The 21,131-nt window shown below is 40.8% G+C and overlaps 1 protein-coding gene across 2 annotated transcripts; it reads left to right on the top strand.

The window, feature by feature from the left end:
* Positions 1-526: 526 nt before the first annotated feature.
* Positions 527-20,919, top strand: LOC147144439 (mitochondrial intermediate peptidase-like). 2 transcript variants are annotated; one of them, XM_086034872.1, is made up of 20 exons: positions 527-1,125; positions 1,786-1,959; positions 2,774-2,862; positions 2,942-3,028; positions 3,122-3,185; positions 3,279-3,461; positions 4,106-4,262; positions 4,643-4,691; positions 5,461-5,521; positions 5,613-5,665; positions 6,518-6,671; positions 6,766-6,843; positions 7,267-7,474; positions 7,990-8,099; positions 8,212-8,286; positions 8,488-8,604; positions 13,616-13,737; positions 13,827-13,900; positions 19,529-19,632; positions 20,613-20,919. In XM_086034872.1, the coding sequence occupies exons 1-19, from the start codon at positions 979-981 to the stop codon at positions 19,627-19,629; spliced, it is 2,103 nt and encodes a 700-aa protein (XP_085890998.1). In that variant the 5' UTR covers positions 527-978; the 3' UTR covers positions 19,630-19,632; positions 20,613-20,919. The 2 variants fall into 2 exon arrangements, with proteins under 2 accessions (XP_085890998.1, XP_085890997.1); XM_086034871.1 differs by having other exon boundaries at positions 19,529-20,919.
* Positions 20,920-21,131: the final 212 nt, after the last annotated feature.

Here is a 21,131-nt window from a genome sequence, read left to right as displayed (position 1 = left end):
AACAGCCTGGCGAGCTAAAATTTACCTTCAAAACTGTCATTAAGAGATTCAAATGAAAGAATTGCAGCATTCAGCTATAAAGCGAATGTCAGCGAGGAGATCGCTATAATGCGCTGAAGGAATGTATTGAAAGGGATGATTTAATGGCAACAATTAAACGAGTTATTACGTTGTTACCTAAACCATAAAAGACCGATAAACGTTGATTACACACTGTAAAACTCACACTTTTTCTGTGGTTAAAGCAAAACACAATCTGCATTTAGTTCTTGGTTTCAGTACTGTACTTTATATGGCTTTGTTGTTTTTATTTATATGAGAGAAATGTAAAAACTTATGATACCTCTCCCTTTTGTTTAATAATGAAAAAAGATTCGTATTTTTTTTAAATACCCCTGGCTCCTGTTTCTACTTGTTTACGGTATATTAATGACTGTTTACCTGTTTGGTAATATAAATTGTTCAATAAAGATTGTATTTACTTAAAAAAAGAGAAAAAAAAGTATCGTCGCATATATATGACGACATATCGCATTCGCATGACACACTTTCGACACATTTTGTACTCTGAGAATATATTTTTATAATATCGTTTCGCGACCCGTACTGAACATTATGGCACACAACATATATTAATACATGATTTTTTAAAATATATATCTTTGTTACGTTTTTCATAGAAATGCAACACATGGCTTCAAATGTGCAGCAGGAGACCAGCATGTCATCTGTGTTTGTTGATGTGTCCACCAACATATGGTGTGGCAAAGGCTGCCTTTTCTGCTGATAAGTACAACGTTTTAGGGTGTATTGGTTGTTATTTGACATAGTTTACGTCACACGACTTCGCTAAATTAGCCTCGCTTTTTCAGCTGAAGCTAGTACCGAATCAAGGGTTAGCATGTCCTCTGTCAGTCTCAGCCGGCACAGCAAGAAGCATCCGTAACGGACGGCAGTTCAACAACAGGTCAGACCAACATGTCGGCGAGTAAAGGTTTGCTTTACTGTGTGAAGCATAGAGGTCTTTGGACGTCTTTTCGCAAGAATGTCGCAACATGGTCACCAGTCGGGGCAGCTTTCAATACCAAACCCCACAAGAGACTGGAAGTGTTTGAGAAAAATGTGGTGAGTCTCTGATATCTTTCTAGATTTACAGACCAATGTCCTGTACAGTCTCCGTTTTGTCTTATATAAATGTGAGGCCGTATTTAGTTCTGATTTATCATTAATGGTTCAGTTAGGGTGAGTACTTGTTTGTGTTCTGAATGTCATTAAAGAAAAAACAGCACTTTCCATAAAGTGGACAATACGAAGGACTTTTCATTTAAAATGACTGTTTACACAATATAGAATGTTAACATTTTATAGTACGACAAAATCAAATTAAAAAAATTAATCTAAAAAAAAACCCCTGCCTTACTAGAATGAATTCTACTTTGTTATAAGTTCATCTATTTAGGTAGGCATGCCTGCCTAAGCAAAAGTGTTTAACTGCTTTTTAAAAATGACCACTCAAATGAAGAACATTTCACAATTGATTTAATGCTTTCACATTTGTTTTGTGTGATTGAACATTAAAGGAAGGCTTCTTTAATTTTACACATGTGGCTGGATTGTAATATGATAGTAAATAATGTAGCTTGCAAAAAAATGCATAAGAGCTGAAAAATATACCTCTGAATTGATATATTTAACTTTTATGGCGACATTTTCAACACACGGGTACATTTATGTCCAACGAGACGTAACATACTGTAACTAATTTTTGTGATGTTTGATTTGTAGGGTTTGTTTGGAATGCCAGAGCTGAGTTCTCCTGCTGGATTCCAGGTGGCCACAAAGACAGCTCTAAAGAACACAGAGCTGCTGGTGGAAAAAGCATGTACCTCTGTTCCAGGGGTTGAGACCGTCACAGCTTTTGACCAGCTCTCTGATGGTCTTTGTAAAGTGGCAGACTTGGTAAGTTCAACACCAAATATCATTCGCTTATAGAAAAATAACGTTTGTTTCAGTGTTTTATTCTCTTTTTACTCTTATGGGATTTGCCTTATTTCTCCCAATACCAAACAAGTTTACATTTTTACCCCCATTTTTTCTCTCCATCATTAAGGTACTATTAGTCATTAAACGTATGTAAACAATTCTAAATAAATGTTCAACAATTAAAAATCATGAAATGAGCTTTCAGACTGCGTGGCACGTTTGTTCCATGTCTGTTGTCAAAGCCTAACACCTCAGTGCCTCCAGCTCTCAGGGTCTTTTCTCATGTAGAGACGTACAGGAGATGCAAGGTGAACTCTGCTGAATGTTTGCTGCTTGAAATCACTTACCTTGTTCAATGTGGTAGATTTTGTGATTTCCTTCCACCAGGCCCCTTTCTTGGCGTATGGAAAACAATGTGAAAATATGTTTTTGTAGTTTTTTGTGTTTTGTCCTTGTACATCTCTGTGGTGATATTAGAGGTGGGAAAAAACAAACACAGCATGCTCACTGATCTGAAGTCTCACGTGATGTCATTGATGATGGTAGTATTTTTGTGCAACTTTAGAGGGGTATTTCTTCCCAAAAATCTTTGTTGCATTCCAAATTCTATGACCACTACAGATCCTATTGTACTCAAACAATACAATTTTATTTATATAGCGCATTTCATAACAACTTCAGAGAGAGGTTCCATTTTCCTTTATCATGTCAAGGTTCACAATCCCACAAGTTTACATTGTTCTCAATTTACTGAGTTCAATGTGAGGCGAATCTGTCGCTCCTTTTCCAGGCGGATTTTGTTAAAATAGCACATCCTGATCCAGTGTACCGCGAGGCCGCTGAGAAGACCTGCGTTGAGATCGGCACAGTCGTGGAGAAGTAAGAGAGTAACACACAATCTCATTACATCAATAGCAGTCCGTAATCTGACTATGAAATCCTGCTTACTGTATTTCAGGTTGAACACCAATGTGGAGCTATGCAACAGTTTGAAGAATTTGCTTGACAGGCCGGACCTTGTGGCTCAGCTGGACCCAGATACAAGGTGTGCACCATCCCAATACCTCATGTAATCATAATAAAATATGTCATGTAATTTACATATTTAAAAATGATTCTTATATTCCCGTCTGTGCAGGAGAGTCGCAGAGTTATTCATGTTTGACTTTGAAATCAGCGGGATTCATCTCGATGAGAAACTGGTGAGAGGCGTGTTCCAAGTGTACAAATCATCCCCCTCTTGTTACTAGGGAGAAATTACAGACGTTTGTCTTTGTTTTGCCTTCGTATTTCAGAGGAAAGAAGCGGTGGCGCTCCACGTGAAGCTCTTGGATTTAAACAATGAATTCTTGGTTGGCTCTCACATGCCCAACAGAATTGCCAGGTCTGCCATTCCCGAACATCTCCACTTGCTCTTTGCAAGCACAGGAAGTTTTGTGGAAGTTGGAGGATTACACGCCGACTCTCCGGATGATTTGGTGTGTGACCGTGACTACGACATTACACTTATTGTTCAGTAGGTGGCGCCTTTGCTTCATAACTCATTCAAGAAGTGCCTTCAAGGGCCTTGTGAGAATGATTATGTTGGTCTTTTTTCCCCGTTGCATTTTTTTTCTGAGTTTAGTTTGTTCAGAACCATTAAAGCAAAATCATGCTGCACTCAAATTACATTGATATTCTATACAAATTAATTTTAAATCACATGCAATGAAAGCATTATGTGTTCTGCCTCCAAGAAACTAAACAGACAAAATAAAAGCAGTCTGCCACTAATATGTCACATTGGAGTGCACTCAAGTATAAACGATCTCGTTAATCATTTGTAATAAGAAACTACTGTAAATGCTTATTTCCCTTGGGGAGAGTCCGTAAAAGTGAATAACAGCTTTTCTAATGTTTTGGTCCTCAGTGCCCCTCATCACCTGTGTGATTGATTTCTAGTTTGGCCTTGCGTGTGTTTCTGGAGTTGATGATTCCAAATAATGGAAACTGTAATTACATTTTCAACAGTGTTTAATTTCTTTTTAGGATTTCGAGTTTCTGATACGAACAAAGAGAACGTCATTTCTGTGTGTTGAGACTTGTCTTAATAATGTCTCTTGTCGCTATTGCACATTTGTAGGTACGAGAAATCGCCTACAGGGTTTACCTGTATCCAAACGCAGATCTGATGGATTGTCTGGAGCAGCTCCTGAGATGCAGACACAAGTTGGCCACACTGGTGGGATACGAGTCCTATGCCCACAGAGCCTTGAAGGGAACGATGGCGGCAACCCCAGGTTCAGTCATATGCCAGTACTGTTAGTTAAAGTTATGAGAAAATAGTTTATGCCTGGAGGAAGAGGCTGGGTTTTTAATGAGGAGGGTATGGGAATAACTTTCCAGTAACGGTGTTAAGCGGGGCTTCAGACTTCTCTTAAATTGTGGCATTTTGCCCCTAAAATTTGAGAAAGTCCAACTACATTTTTCATCTGCTTGTGCACGTGTGACCATTAAAGTTGCTGATTTTTGTTGCTGACAAACTTCTGAAATTTGTACTCGCGCCCCTGAAATTTTAGCTTAGGGGCCGCTGTGCTACTATAAGTTAGTATTTTGGGTTTTGGTTATGATGATTGTGTGATTGTTTTTGTGTGCTGCATGTATTTTTTGCATATTGCAGAAGCAGTGATGAAGTTTCTTCAGCTGTTAACAGACAAGCTGTCAGACAGGTACAGATGAAAGAAACATTTATATAATTTGTCATATTTATATATAATGCACAGTGGACCACCACTATTCACAGGGCATAGAGACCAGGCCGGCCCGTGAATAGCGAAAATCTGTGCCGAATTGACGGCTGTTATAAATGCATTCAGAAAAAATGAATTTATTTCATCATATTTTTGTGACCCCAGTAAATCTTGAAAAAACAATGATAAACCGCCAATAGTTATTTTCCATGAAAAACAGGAGTTGGTTCCCCGCCACCCCCTCAAAAAAAAATCTGTAAATAGGTGAATCCGTGGGTCCCGATTTACGAGTATGCGAGGTTCCGTTGTATTTATCTTTGTTAACTGTAATCGAGTGTAAGTTTGGTCCACTTGTTGACAAATGCTCAACATATACTTATTCGGAGTACAAACACTAAACAAGAGAAAACGTTATTCAAACGTTCTTTACCAAGATAATAATGCACCATTGGCTTTGTGGCAGTCAGAGAGACATTCGTTCAACAACAATATGTTACAAAAACAGCTCTCATTATGGTCTTCTGCACTTCTACATCACAGCAAATTAATATAGTTGAGGCCGGTGTGTGTAAGTTTCCAAGCCAGTGGATTTTATATTAATTTGTTAGTTATGAATTAAAAGAATAAATAAAATGTTTTATCCCAAAAATTCCTGTATTCATTCCTGCCCAATCCGACTCAAGTCACAGACAGCCTTTAGTCATTCACCTTCTGACTCTTGTTTGGTCTTTTCCTCCCAATGTCACAGAACAGCAAAGGACTTTAAGATGATGAGTGACATGAAGAAAAAACTCAACCCTCAGCATTCTGTGGGTGACATTCTCCTTCCCATTACAGCTGTATTGCATGTTGAAATATTTGTCATCTACGAGAACTCACACTGTTGTTGTTTTGACGCAGGAGCTCATGCCGTGGGATCACCCCTACCTCAGTGGAGTCTTGCGTGCTGAAAGGTTAGGAAACGTCATGTTAATGTCATTCCCTGCATTTTGTATTCTTACGTACCATTCTATTGTACTGTACCTAGAATAAGTCAGTGTTCATTTATCCAAATTTGGCTGTGAATGCATTTCTGGAATGAAAGATTACTGTGTTGAGTGTAAAATACTATTTTTATTTAAGGCCTTGTAATATTTGTGGATTACAACTAAAGGAAGCATGCAAAAAATTGTCAAGGATCGTCTATTTCCCGCTAGTTAGGTGTACGGAGGGCAGCTTCACTGAGTTCGGGTCCCGGCGATGGACGGCGTCCGCCATTAGCCTACCTACGGCTCGAAAAAATTCCACGACATCCTCCGCGGTCTCGCGACACCGTCACGTGTATATTCTGCTGCATTAAATCGGCTAAAAGGCGGAGAATTGGATTAAAAAAAAGACACCGACGTAGCCGCTCTAACCGGCTTTAAAGGTAGAATGACGCGACAGCGCTCCCGGCTGTAGTGGTAGAAACACGGTTATGCTCTCCCGTCCTTAATGGGTTAAGTAGACTAATACAAGAAGACCTTTTATTTAAAATGGTGCTGTTTACCAAATTAATCATGCTCATTTTCAATTGGCACTGAATGAGAGGTATTCATTCATGAGATAGTTTTCTAAGTTGTTTTTATTGGACAAAGTCCAACTTCAACGAGACATCATAACACAACAGACTCGGGGCGCTGACAGTTTGAACGGGTAGTGAGTCACTGTAAGTGAATTTTGTTGCTCCGTCATGCTTTGCATGTGCCAGATGACAATTTCAATCAATCAATCTCAGATCTGTGTTTTGCTTCTCTTGCGCTTTTGATGTTATCATGATGGTTCAGGTACAACATCGAACCCAGTCTCTACAGCCCTTACTTTTCTTTGGGGGCCTGCATGGAGGGTTTGAACTTTCTCTTCTCTCGGCTCTACGGTGTCTCCCTCATGTCCGAACACCCCAGCGCTGGAGAGGTGTGGAGCGATGACGTGCGCAAATTGGTATGCTGTAGTCTGTGTGCTAATGACATGTTGCCTAATGTTTGAATAAACTTCCAAGTTGATTTTTTTTCCACGTCTTTATGTGCGCTTCCAGGCTGTGGTTCATGAAACAGAGGGAATACTTGGCTACATCTACTGTGACTTTTTCCATCGGCAAGACAAACCTCATCAGGTGATCATACGCATTCACAACTTTTTATTTTTCCTTCTGCTTCTTATTCATACTAATATCAGTACCTCCATCACAAAAAAGCACAATGGAACCCTTGCACCCACGTCATGATGCAATTGGTGGAGTCTTGTCTGTGTAATCCAAATGTCCGCTAATGACTTTTAGAGAAAATTACAAATGGATAAACACTTTCACTTTTGTTGGAGGAATATATTTTTGCTCTTTGTGGTGTCAAAATAATAGCCATCCCTCCCACCCCAGAATCCAAAATGGTACAATCCAATCATCTTGTGACAAAAAGATTACAAAAGCAATGAATGTAAATAGGATTTCACTTTTATGGTGCTTTTCTACCTTTGAGGAGGTCCTCAAAGATTACAAAACAAGAAGCGTGGTTTCCCTCATTCTACCTCCCCCACATAGGACTGTCACTTCACAATCCGGGGTGGTCGCTGGTGCCAGGACACGGGTCAGTACCAGCTGCCTGTCGTGGTTCTAATGCTCAGCCTGCCCCACCCCACCATAAGTGCTCCCACCCTGCTATCCCCCGGCATGATGGAGAACCTCTTCCACGAGATGGGCCACGCCATGCATTCAATGCTGGGACGCACTCGGTACCAGCATGTTACAGGTGACCTCAGCAGGTGCAATGTACAAACCTTGTTTTAGGGCTTTTTACTGTATTTCCAGCCGCAGCATTAGAAAACCCTTCATAATCAAACGGTATCTAAAGCCCAGAGGAACGAATCTTCATTTAAAAAGTTGTGACTGACACAAAGTGGTATTAATTTAAGAAGTTTTTTTTTTTTAATTGTTTCTGTTGATTACAGTTATAGGGACCGGGGCTGGCGTGTGAATAGTGGAAATTCAAATGCATTGTAAGAAAACAAAAATTATTATTATTAAACCCCTTAAATTCTTGGGAAAAAACGCTTATTAAACTCCAATATGCGTTTTCCTTGAAAAACGATGGTAAAAAATCTATTCAAAATTTCCGTTTTTTATATTGGTGTCTAAGGGCAATCAAAACTGATCAGTGATATCTTTGTAAAGGTACAATTTTATCATGTATTATCATATAATGAATGAAGATTTTGCTCCTGGTTGATATTCTTCCCATCTCGACTCTTGTTTTCCATCCTCCAGGAACTCGATGTGCAACAGATTTCGCAGAAGTGCCCTCCATCCTCATGGAGTACTTTGCCGCCGACTATCGAGTCGTCAGCCAGTTTGCACGTCATTATGAAACTGGACAGGTACACCTCAAACGCATGGATGAACAGCGAGATCTCAAAAGTGTTAAGAAATATATGTAGACATACTGTATGTGATTAATAGACGATGACCTGTGTTTCAATATCTTGTTAGCCTCTGCCTGAGAGTATGGTGACTCGTCTGTGTGAGTCCAAGAAGGTGTGCGGTGCCGCGGACACCCAGCTGCAGGTAACACCTTATATCTGTACCTGGCCTTACAAAGTGCTAGTGAACGTCTTTTTAGCGTCTCATCTGTCTTTGACTTCAAGTGTTGCGCAATGCATTGTGAGATTAACACAAAGATGTTCTGTACTTCTTTATGCCGCAATATTTTCTTTCTTGTTTTAATGTCAAGCATGTCCAATCAATAACGTTGTGTTGCCCCTGCAGATTTTCTATGCTGCACTAGACCAGATTTACCATGGTAAACCCCAAAACCACTCCACCACTGAAATCCTGAAGGAGATGCAACAGAAGTTCTACGGCTTGCCTTACACACCCAATACAGTACGTTTCCAGTTGTCATTGTTTTATTTGGTACAAATTGTTTTTAGCAACTCAATTAATCAATTAAGTAGGGCTGTGTCCTTTAGTTCAGCCCGAATCTTAATTTATCATCTTACCTAAATGTCCCGGACAATTCTGTGGAATAATTTGATCCAAGAGACTTCATGCAGTTGCAATGGACTCTATGCGTGCACTATTTCCCGCATGCACTAACGCCGTGCTAACTTTGGTCGCAAGTCTAACACATAGCAATAACATTGATAGCATCAGACTCTTTATAATAGACTCGCTGTCTCCTGGAATTAGTACATAGACTTGCACTGCTTCTTTTGAAGAGTTTAATTCAACTTTGTTAATAGAGCACAAAAACAACCAGTGTAAAAAAAGGAGTGGATAGAATGGAAAGCCTTTATTGTCACATTCTGTGGTGCAGATGCAGCAAAATTGGGTTTATGAAAGCATAAATGACAGCCAGTAATAACAATGGCAAGCATACACTGCTAACCATAAGATGAGGATAAATGTTCCCACAGCTGGAGAGTTTCTCCATCCCCGTGCCCACGGCGTCGTGATGTTGCGGCCAACATCATCGCCTCGCTAGCCGGGTGCAGAGCACAGGGACGGAGGGAGGGAGGGAGGGAGGGAGAGAGAGGGGGATTTGTGACGTCAGTAGGGAGAAATGGCGAAAGAGAGAAGGACAGACTGATGATAAAAAGCTCAGCATTTTCCCCCACGTTTACTCCTGTGGGCGAGGAGAAGAGGCCAGGAGGGAGAAGGGAATCGAAAATGGCCTTCGTTGAGCATTTGCTCTGAGCTATAATTACATGCATCATGAAAAGAGATTACAGTGCTGCTGCATCTATGCCCATATTTCAGTGTCTGGACAGTATTTCTTCACCCGCGCTTGAGCCCGTGCGTCCACTTCTTTTTCAGATGCTACCGCCTCATATAGAATTGAATTTTTATAGTAATACGTTTTCAACCTTCACTGAAAGCTCGAGCAGACATTTACCTCAGCAGGATTGTTTTCCCAGTTCGAGCTGCTCTGCGCCATTGGTGCGCCTCGCTCCCGAGGATGGGGTCGGTGTGGTTTGTGGAAGGGCAAAAGTGCTGGGCCACAATCTACACAGTTTGGATGCATACGAGCAAAGCTATAATATAATGCAGGCTACTCCTTTGGTTTATTATAAAAACCTGGAATAGAGGGCGCCGTTGCAACACACAGCAGAGACCAGGAGAGTCGGTAGGATCACAGTCAAAGGCTAGGTTCACATTGCAGGGTGCGATGCCCATTTCAGATTTTTTGTTGAATCCATACTCGTTCACATTACAAGACCAAACATGACTTCTAATGTAAACGCAATGTGACACGTATGCACACAAAGCACGACGTCGAGTGATGTACACCCGAAAAAAAGATGTCAGGAAGTGAATATGGTTCCGCGTGTTGGGGTTCATTTTATCATCTCGTAGCGAGGCAGGAGGAGGTCGAAATATTTTGGGGAAATGAGGCAAAACTCCTCGATCTCCTCATTTAACGGAGACATCTACTAAAGGTGACGTCACATCATTGCCGCGCATAAGTGAACCGTCTATGTGGCTGGATTACAACGTGCTTCATGTTTCAAGGGGGATTAAATTAAAGTCAAATGTAAAGTCAACACTGTTACTCAAAACAATGCAGATTCACGGACGATTGCGGAGCGCCTAGTAGGCTTTTGATGACGTATAGGTCGGATGTGTATGGATGAGCGTTCATACTGCAGACATATCACATGCATATCCGAATTATATCCACATACAAAATAGGCCCAAATTGGATTAAAAAAAATGGGAATTGTACTGTTCACACTGCATGCAAAAAAAATCAGGTACTTGTCGCATATGGGCCAAAAAAATTCGGAATTGAGCTGCGGTGTGAACATAGCCAAAGTTGGACAGACACTCAGTAAATGACTCAAAACATAATCCTTTATTCTATAAAATAGGTTTTGATTAGGAATGGGGATTGGGGTACATGATTGAAAGAATTTTTTGTTGTTGTAGCAAAGATTACTTAAGATACAAGTGTTTTAAGTTAAGAGCGTGGTCACAGAATTACTGTAAATACAAATTAAGCTCTATACGGAAATCAGGTAGCCATGTTATCGGTATTTGGCGATTGTCTATCATAACGTAATGTCTTATTTATTTTTTCATTTTTTTAATTAACACACAATGGTTTTGCAATTGACTCCCTACTCTGTACCACCTATAAAATAGGTCTCGAAAGAAACAAGTAAGACTTGAGATTTCCTCCACTGCCCCAAAGGCAAACTCACGACCGGATGAGAACACAGAGAGTGAAAGCAGACTTTGGAACCTCCAATAACACTTGTCTTGGAAACTTAAATCCACCCGTCTTCGTAGATACACGCAGGAATGGTATCCTCAGCCAAGTAAACATTAGAGTGGCTAATGGGTTATAGGGAGACAGATTCTAAACATTCTGGCTAGTGTGTGTGTAGCTTACAGAGTGGCGCTATCAGTTCCTGGCTGTGCAAGGAGTGGGAAGATCATCTGTGAGTAACACAGACCACATGTTTCGCTCTTCAGTTGAGCGTAATATTTGCATATAAACAGCAGCAGGCAAGTGTTTATGCTAATCTGTGATTCCTTGCTTGAATGCCAAAAGAACAAGTCACACAATTAAAGCCGCATTATTGCGTGAGCTGAGGTTGAAAAGAAAAGATGTCATGTGCAAGGAACAGACACAATAATCAGGACAGATCCAGTCTTGACAGACCTCAGACCAAAAAAGGTAATCTTATTGGATAATTAAATAAACCATAAAATAGTCTGGTGTTTGGCGTCCTTGGTTGGGAAAGGGCAAAATCGGGACAAAAACAAGAGTTGTCTTTATGTGTGTATCTGGCCTTGGAGAATCTCTCCGAATTTCAGACCACATGAGCTTATTGGTGGATTTTTTTTTTTTTTTTTTTAACTGACAGACAATCAAAGAAGGGGTTCCCTGTGTAGAAGACAAAAGGGTCAAGGTTTTATGTTGAGAAATAATTGATATATTGTTTTACTCTAATTTGAAGGTATTTGGGGTACTTATTCTCTACAGATATCACGCAAAAATGTTCCCCAAAAAGGCAGTTTTTTCAGACACAAAAAAACTCACCGTCACCTGATTGGTGCGTTGGTACTCAAGCTAAGTGGCCGTTCTCATCAGTTATTTTGGGGAAATTGTTGTCATATTGCTACTTACAGTGACATTTTTATTTAGTTTAAATTCCAACTGTAGTTTACTCATGGACTGGACACGGATATTGTTTTACTCGTCTCTTTTTAGGGCAGTTGGATTTCCCCCGATAAAGACAATGCGAAACTACAAAAACCTGCTCGGCTGTGCAGTGAGACATGCTAACAGGCGACAATTGAGAAACTGAATTCAAACATATCCGTGATTCTTTTTCACTTTAAAATTTTGTGATTTCACGGTCTTCTTTCACAGTTCAGAATGTAGTCCAGCTTTCAGCCTGACAGCTGCGGTAGTCTCCACTACAGCCAACCGCTGTGATCGTCAACAGGATAAGCGCTTTAGAAACTGCATCAATGGATGTTTTGGGATTTGGACTATGAAAGCTGACTTCTAGCAACAATCGCCTTTGGCACTGTTGCATTTTGGCTAACAGAGCAAATCGGGTCAAATTCTGCTTTGCTCGTGGTTTTCTGAGCTGCTTAGTCTCTCGGGTTATTTCCATTGCCAAGATAAGTCTTCAGACTGTTGCATCGCTTGGACCAGACTCTTACGTCACACAAGGACCCCCTTCTTCAGTTTCAGTTCAACACACAACCTAAAACTGTTGATTTCTTTTAAATATGCTGGATTTTCCAAAAACAAGTGACACATTTTACGATTTATACAAATTATACAATCATATTTTTCATTGACGGCGTTCCCTCACACGCATATGTGGAGCAAAGTTAATGATTACCAAATAATAAAATTCAAGGGGAGACCCAATTTCTAGATAAAGACACACAACAAGCAACTGTACAACTATACGCACATGAGAAAGGGGAACTACAGTACAGTGTTTACAGCTTGAAGTGATCTGGGACGGGAGCGCCATGTCACGTTTCGACCACACGGAAAATGAAAATGGGACGAGAGAGATTTGCATTTTCAAACAATACAACAATACAGTCACTATTTTGAGTTTGTCAGCTAAAGAAAATTTTAAGTTAGGTTGCGCACACTGTGCTGTTGACAAAGTGTTAGCTAGCTTCAGAAAACAGGGTTGTGGGCATCTGCTGAATGTAACTAATAAAGTTACTTATCTAACTTTTAAAATCAAGTACTCAGTAAAGTAGCTAAATTACTTTTCAAGCTGACTGTCAACACTGGTCCTACACTTTGAGATTGTGTTTTTGTTTTGGTAGTTATGATGGGTTTTTTCCCCCCGTAGCGATAAAGAAGCAATTTAGATGTTTATGTTTAAGCTTAATACATTTGAGTATTTTCCGAAACAAGACTGTTTGATCAAAACAACCGTAAGTCCGTAAATTATGATTGGTGGGAGGTCTGTAGGCTTTTTTTTTTTTCTTAACACTGGCAGCTGCTGTCTTTTATCAACTTCCTGAATTCCTCAGTAAGTCCAGCAGTTAGCCGAGACCAGAAGAGAACATCTTCAAAGTCGTGGAGAAGGACCCCGGGGCAACTGCGCACAGAATAGAATGAGAGGAACCCTTTTATTATTTTGGAATTCCCATGTTTTGTCCTTTGAAATGGGAGCTCCCTGCTTGTGTTTTGATGTTTTGTCAAAGGTTCATTGGAGTAAAAGTGAACAATACAATGATGGCGATAAAGACAGTGGAAACAGCGGCAAAAGATGAGAACGACGTCTCCACTTTGACTTGATCACCGATGAAGTGTTTTATGTCTCTTTGGTTGTGCTTCTCACGCATTTGCTTTGCATCCCATCAAAATGTCCTTTTACTTAGATGTTATGTCCATTCATAGGCATGGCAGCTCAGATTTAGCCATCTCATCGGTTATGGAGCCAAATACTACTCTTACCTCATGTCCAGAGCTGTGGCCTCCATGGTGTGGAAGCAGTGCTTCCTTCAGGATCCTTTAAACAGGTGAGCTGACAGGTTTTGCATAAAAAAAAAAAAAAAAAAACACGTCAGTGATGACTAAAGCCTCAACACCTCTCTCACATGTCTGTCAGGGACATGGGTGAGCGGTATCGTCGAGAGATGTTAACCCATGGAGGAGCCAAGGAGCCCATGTTGATGGTGGAAGGTAACACAAACTCTGTCTCAGATAAATCAGAGTGACGACAAGTGAACATGGACTCTGTGTTCCGTTTTTGAAGCGGTGCATCTCATGACATCTGAAGTCCTCCCTTTCCTTTCACTATTTCCAAAAACTGATTAGACAATAGACTTCATTCATCCACCCACAGTTACCCCTCCAGATTTTGCGGGTTGGTTGATTAAAAATATAACTAAACAAAAACATTTGCCCGCAGGCCTTTTCCAAATCTTCTCAAAGTCTTCTGATGAGCGGTAGCTTGACTGTTAGACATTTGTTTGAAACATTTGCCGATGATGCGGGCATGTTTTGGCACACTGCGCTCTGTGTTTTGCAGTTTAACACACCTTTCAAGCTTCATTTACAGGACACAGTTGATGATGATAAATACCACGTAAATGATGCTGAGTCACTCCTGTCTTTGACAGCCGCCTTCTAATCACAGATGCTAAATCCAGTGCTGTTTAGTTCAGTAATTTCAGCTCTGTTTTTAACAACAACAACACAAATGAGGAAGAAGTAGCAGATTTTTTTTTTTGCTGTTTTGGTTGTGAGAAATTTGCAGCTACACAGTTGACACACTTGGAGCATTTTGGCATCTCAATGTGGGACATTGAGGACATTCCCAAATTTTGTTCCGTTGCGCGATTTAATCCTTCAACTTTATAGTAATAAGTAACCTCTTTGCAAATAAAGGTCAACAAACAATTTAGGACATGACCCGGAAGAATATATCTTTATGTGTTTGCAATGATTCTGTATGAAGAGCCATCGCCAACTACTGCCTGGGCATACATATTACAGCAATTATAGTTTTTTTTTTTTTTTTTTCATGTCAGTGTGAATGGCTCATTTCTCACATCCTCTGGCTGTGGCGTGTCGGGACAACACTCCAGAGGAGGAGGTGAGAAGGGAGTTAAGAACAGAAACAGACACTTGGAAGTGTTACTCTAAATATTTCCCCAAGGGTCTTCTCCTCCCTCCTCCAACACTGTGCCCCATCCCCAGCCGCAACCGGACCAGCTTGTTGATTGTTACTCGCGCTGCTGTCCAGATTGACACCAGATTCGTCACCGTCATTTGTCATCTTTTGTATTGAAATATTTTGCTGTTCGCAGCAAGGTTAGAGCGGTTCATTTCCAGTGTCAGGAGTTTTGTATGGGAGAGCGACAAAGTAACTTTGTGCGCTAAATACAAAGGTCACTGGAGACTGGAGGAAGGATACACAATCCAGAGCCACATAATCCTTTCAAACAAAAGCCCTTGTAAATCGAGGTGTGGAACTTTCCCTTCTGCAAGGCGGCAGAGAGGGCATCCCATGGAAGAGGACTCACCGGGACTACACAGTTCTCAGTGAAGCATGCTGCCGGCTGTTTTCTACCAGAGACAGTATTGAAATTCAAACCTGCAGACAGGCATGGAGACAGAGTGGGAGGGGAGAGGGAAGGGGGGGGGGGGGGTGAAGAGGAAGAAAAGAGGTGATCGAGCGGCTAAACTGACCTTTTTTCTGTGGCCACAGAGAGTGCCTTTATGGCCTCGGACCGTTCCCATAACCAGTGAGTTCAGAAAGTGGATCAACTTGAGCTCATGAGTAAAAGAGGATATAAACACGCTCTTGTGTTTTTTTTGTGATGGAAAATAATCAGACTTGGATGAATCCTTTCCCTACTAGAATGCCTGTGCTATATTTGGGTTTGATCAAATGAAGTTTAATTGGTGCCAGGTGCCTGCCCATTTAACATAAGGTTAAATGTGATTGGTAAATTCTGAGCACAGCAACATCCCATGAGGGTGTGCGCACTATGCGAGACAGTCCAAATGGCTCTTTTGAGTATTTTAAGGGTGCCAATCCGTGAAGGGACCCAGACAGACCCACTCCTTTGCTCTTGGCAGAGTTAACAAACTCATTTTGTGGTCTGTAGCTAACCATGAAGCAGCAACCTAGAAATAGACTTCAGTTCCCCCGTGACCCTAATGAGGACAAGCAGTATAGAAAATGGTTGACTTAAGTCCGTCTTGAATGTATCCAACATTCTCATCAACGTCATACTTTTACTCTGTCCATGTTTTGATTACCTTAAGCACATTTTCTGAGGAAATTGTTCTTGTCATTAAAGGTTGCTTTACTGCCTTTATTAGAACCCTCCCTAGTCTGACAGACAGTGTGTGTTAAAGGTGCTTAGTCAACTCAGGAAAGCCTCCTGGCAGTGTGCACCATCAACCAATGTCTTGCTTCTCTTTCTGGGCATGTCTAAAGTGGTGTTTTAAGAAACGGTATCACACGTCAAAGTTGTAATTACAGAGTTGGCTGGCCCATCATTTGCCTGCAGGTTGGATAGAAGTGTAATGTCTCGCATCTTGACATGTTTCAAATAGTTACAAGCAAGCAGCTCAAACATCTACTTGAAGCAGCCAAAGATGTCGAAATGTCTGACTCCAACTCTCTGGATCTCAATTCTGTTCGTACTACAGTACTGAATATGACAGAGGCATTGAGGCCATAGCTGAAGTTAGCACTCATTTTAAATGTACAAACGCATACGGTCTCCTCTCCAAGTCGCAAGGCCCCCAAATGCCTCCAATGGAAGAGCAGGAACTCCCAGAAGACCGGGATCTAGAGCCAGGTTCAGCGAAACATTCAGATTGGCTGGACACAGTTTTCAAGAAATTGAAATAAGAAGCTGTGTTTATTTATAAGAAGCCAGTTAGCAGTTGCTGGACTTTTTAGACTGTGACACACAAATTGATTACCTCTACCAACCACAAAGGCAAGTATTTAATGATGATGTGATCACAGTTTAGTGCTTTGTTTATTGGACCGGTAGACGGGATTGCACAAAAACTACACAACCAATTTACAAGTTTGTGAAATATTGGCACATCTTTGCGCCCTAAAGTAAAAAAAAAAAAAAACCATAACGTTCCATTGTTTTGCAATGTCCTGAATAATATACCTTTTTTTCCCGTTACATGCGTAGTTGAATGTTTTTATTTTACACTGATTTTGGTTGAAATGACCCTTGGATTTCTTTCTTTTCTTTTCTTTTTTTTTTTTTAAAATCTTTATTTCCATTCATATAAGTTATGATGCTATGGTGCCCTGACCATGCATTCTTATTCTTATCAGAGAATTTGCTGATTGCAAAAACTGCCACTTTCCCCCCAAAATATAGTGCTTCATTTTTTTTTCAGTTTTGCCTTGGTGGAGTTGTGCACTCACTTTAAGAATGATACATCCTTTACATTACTACCCACAATTATGTTGTTTACTGAAGAGTGAAACTCCTCAGAAAGTTTCCTCCCAGTGGCCAAACTGCTTCTTGGCAGTATATAAGAGATTCCAAAGCAATTTCCAAGTTGCTCTTCAGCTTTTCTGTCCCCAGATGGCTCATTATGACGGGCTCAGAGCTGTTAGTCGGTCACATAGGTCGTCACTGGACTCGATACCCATCTTGCACCAGCCTTTCAAGTAAATAAACAAGGCATCCAGTGTGCGTGCTCGTAAAACTGAAATGGAGCTTCATTATTTGAAACATCCTCTGGTCGCCATGAGCGGGGAGCCAGCTCGGTTCTTCTTTAGCTTTTCTCAGCAGTGAGAGGAATTTTGAGATTTGCAGCTCAAAATATTTTGGGTTGCGTGCATAGGGTTGAGGCAGGTTACGTGTGGTCCGTTTTGGCTTCAAGGCTCCATATTGCTCAACTGCTCTCTTACATTGAGCTGATTGTTCTCTTGTTTTGTCTCTGCTCCTCCACACACCATTGCTTTCCCCTCAACAATCCAATCAGATCCTGCTGAGTGTTGTTATGGCTTTGAGGTTATCTTGGCATTCTCTTCCAAACTCTCCCAGCAATCTGGGCTGAGAACAGATTCTCTCCAAGGAGCTTGTTATTGAACGCCTTCAATAACTGAGATCCAGCCCGGCGGCTGGATCAGAAGTTCTTTAATACTCATCTTAAAATCTGTGTCTAATGTTTTGCCCATACATTAAAATGAATTCATTTAATGAAATAACCCTCACAATTAACTTGTTGACACTCTGTTGGCAAGGATGGGGACATCCTTCAGTACAAAAAGTACTGAAACATTAAACAGTGGGGCATGTACTTTGAAATGTTTAGTCAAATCACGATCCCCTTTCAGGGCATTGTGCACTTCAGGTTCATCCTGAAATTTCACCCAAAAACCAAATATCCCCAAGTTTTTGCAAGTAGTGTGTATGTGCCCTACGATTGGCCGGCGACCAGACCATGGTGTACCACGCCCCTCGCCCGAAGCTAGCTTGGCTATGCTATAGCTCAGCCGCAAACCTGCTAAGTACAAAGAATATAGAAACTAGTTGGATGGAAAAACAATTCAAATAACAACAATTAGCTTGTGTTAGATCAGTTGGGTCTCCATTTTCAAAGGTCATCGGTGGCAATTGATTGCGAGCGACGTCATGTTTGATGGAATGGATGCTTTCATGTGGCTGCCTTGGGGGTGGATGGATGGATGTTCCCCCTGGGAGCTGGGCCCATGCGGTCACGGCGTATCAGGGACCCCGGCGTTGTGTATCAATTCGGAGCCAGAGGGCAGGGTGGGGCGGCGGCTCCATAAGATGAGACCAGCGTCATAACTCCTTTCAGCTTCTGCGATTCACTCCGGTGCGTGTACGTACGTGCATGTTCGTTTGCGTGTGTTCACCATGTGGACTGTTTTGCATTTCCAGTCATGCGTGCCTGTGCAGATGTGGGTGTGTGTGACCCATGCAGGAAACCCAGTCAGGGAGTTGGTGCGGTTAGAGCGTCTATTTACATTGGCAGGCCCGCAGGGGGAAATGAAGCGAACTTCAAAGCGAGCGTCCTACTGAAGTGCAGAGCTAGCAAACGGGAGTCTTCCACGCATGAGCTCACATACAAATGTACAAAACACACACCGCCCTTGTGTTTACTCTGTAGTATAACAGTCAACTGTCTCATGATGATCACGTGTCCGAGTTCACTTGCTCGCTATGGACTTTTTGTTTTGGAAGAAAGCACTTATCAGCAAGCCGTTTTTTGTTGTTGTTGTTGTTGTTGTTGTTGCTGTTGCTATTTTTCTTAATGATCACTGTTGAGAATAAGCCAAATGCGCGCACACACGCCCTACAGCCTGAAGCACATTTGTGTGGGTTATAACAGAAGAAGAATGAGAAGAAAACACTTAATAACTATCATCGCAAACTGTAGACTAGGTACGTGTCTATTCATAAGGATTAGAAAACAAGATGTAAATCTCTCAGCACTTGTTAAGTCCTTGAATCTACTGTAATAAAAGTGTTTTTGGCGACTGGGCAATTGGCAAAGATGGCTTTTTTTTTTAATTTCTTAACAGCAGTGGCATGCCCTACAGGTCTAAACACCATCAAAAGCACTGACCTGTATTTGAAACTTCTATGGAATTGTATAAATTTATTCCCAGAAGTCACAAAAGTGAATACACCCCTGAGTGGAAATGTCTCAAAATGTCAATAATGTGGCAAAATGTCAATACTGTTTATGAACAAAATGAATCTAAAATAATTATATCTAATCCACAAAATCTAATGTATTAATTTCTTTGAATGTGTGTTGTTGTTTTTTTTTTTTTTGGTACAGGTATGCTTCAGAGGCAGCCCACCATCGAGGATTTAGTGGAGGCGTTGGTGTCAGAGGTCGAACCAAACTTTGAGATGTTCATCATGGACTCAGAGAGTTGAAAGGTGCTTTTTTTTCCGGGGGTGGGCACAAGTACATTTGCTAGACGGACAAAATGTATGTGTACCACATTGTGCGGTGATACACGCAAAGCCTTCTTACCTAATCTGTAATTATTAAACGGTAAGATTTTGATTTTTTTTTTTATATGTTAACTACCTTTTTCATGTGTTACATGTAATATCCATCCAACCAGAATGCCATGTTTGGATAGTGAATTAGCATAGAACATATTAATGTAAGAACATTATTGGGTTGTCTTCTCCTTTTAGTATTCATACTTTTGCCACCTTTTATACTCCTTAAGAAAAGATGTAATACATAGATGAAACAATGTTTATTACTATAAAGTCTATTGACACACTGTGTTTGGCAAGGGCCAGATAAAATGCTCTCGCGTCGTATTTGGTTTCCTTCCCCAGCTGTAGACAGAGTTGGAAATCCCCATGACACCTGCCTCCCTTTAGCAACCGTCCTGTAATATTAGCGCCCAGTGCTAGGTCATGCTAAAGCCATACCCAGACATGTCAGCCTGTCCTTGGCTTCCAAGTAGTTCATATTAACACTTTCATACGGTCATTAGCAGCTGAGGAGATGATGCAGCTACTTCCTGCAACTGTTGACGCCCCGTCACCACTCGCTTTAAATCCAGCATGGTTCTGGACCGGATGGCGGGCGGCATAAAGCGTTTACGAAAGGTGGAAGTCAGCAGACGGGCTGCTCTAATTACCAGTGGTGGGAAGGAATAAAGTAGAAATACTTTAACTGCACTGAAGTATATTTTACAGGTATTTAGTCACTTTTCTGAAGCCCCTTCATTTTGACTTTGGTTGTTTGAGTGAAATCTTGGGAGATTTAGAAGGTGGGGGGGAAAAAACAGGGACAGCAACAAAATGGAGGAATGTTAACCAGGGCGCATTCATGAAAATGATGAAACAGACCAGGATCAGGTAATCCGTTTTTCTTTTCTGCTGGTTTTTCAAAGCAACATTGGATTGGATCGTCCTGACCCAGATAACATTTTCAAAATGACCCAATCCGGATTACCTTTGCTCCAAATGGGACAACATATGGGCTCCCACCAATGGAAAGAACAACAGAGGGCCAACATGTGGTCACTTTAAGTGACATCCACTTCTGTTTAGGATGTCTTTTATGAACACTCACCTGAGCCATAACAAATATACATCAACAAATACATAGTGGCTATTTTATTGTATTATTTGATTTAATTTAAAAACAATCTAAATGTCCCAATAGTTAGCAAAACAAAGAATGCTGCCTCTTTGAAATTAATATAATGATGATCATTTCATGGTGACAAGATCTTTCTTTTTTTTTTTTTTGCTATTCTATACTTGGAAGGCTCAATTGGTAGCCTGTCTACTTTATCTACTATATTTCTAACACTTGATCAAATCAGTTGCAAAATGTGAATAAAAGCATAAACATGAAATAATACAAATTGATTATTTGACCAATTTTAAAGTTATGCTACTTTTTA

The sequence above is a fragment of the Filicampus tigris genome, chromosome 7 (assembly GCF_054856515.1).
Source record: "Filicampus tigris isolate MCC_2025a chromosome 7, RoL_Ftig_1.0, whole genome shotgun sequence".
In the NCBI taxonomy this organism is placed as follows: Eukaryota; Metazoa; Chordata; class Actinopteri; order Syngnathiformes; family Syngnathidae; genus Filicampus; species Filicampus tigris.
This window is presented reverse-complemented; position numbering and strand designations above follow the sequence as displayed.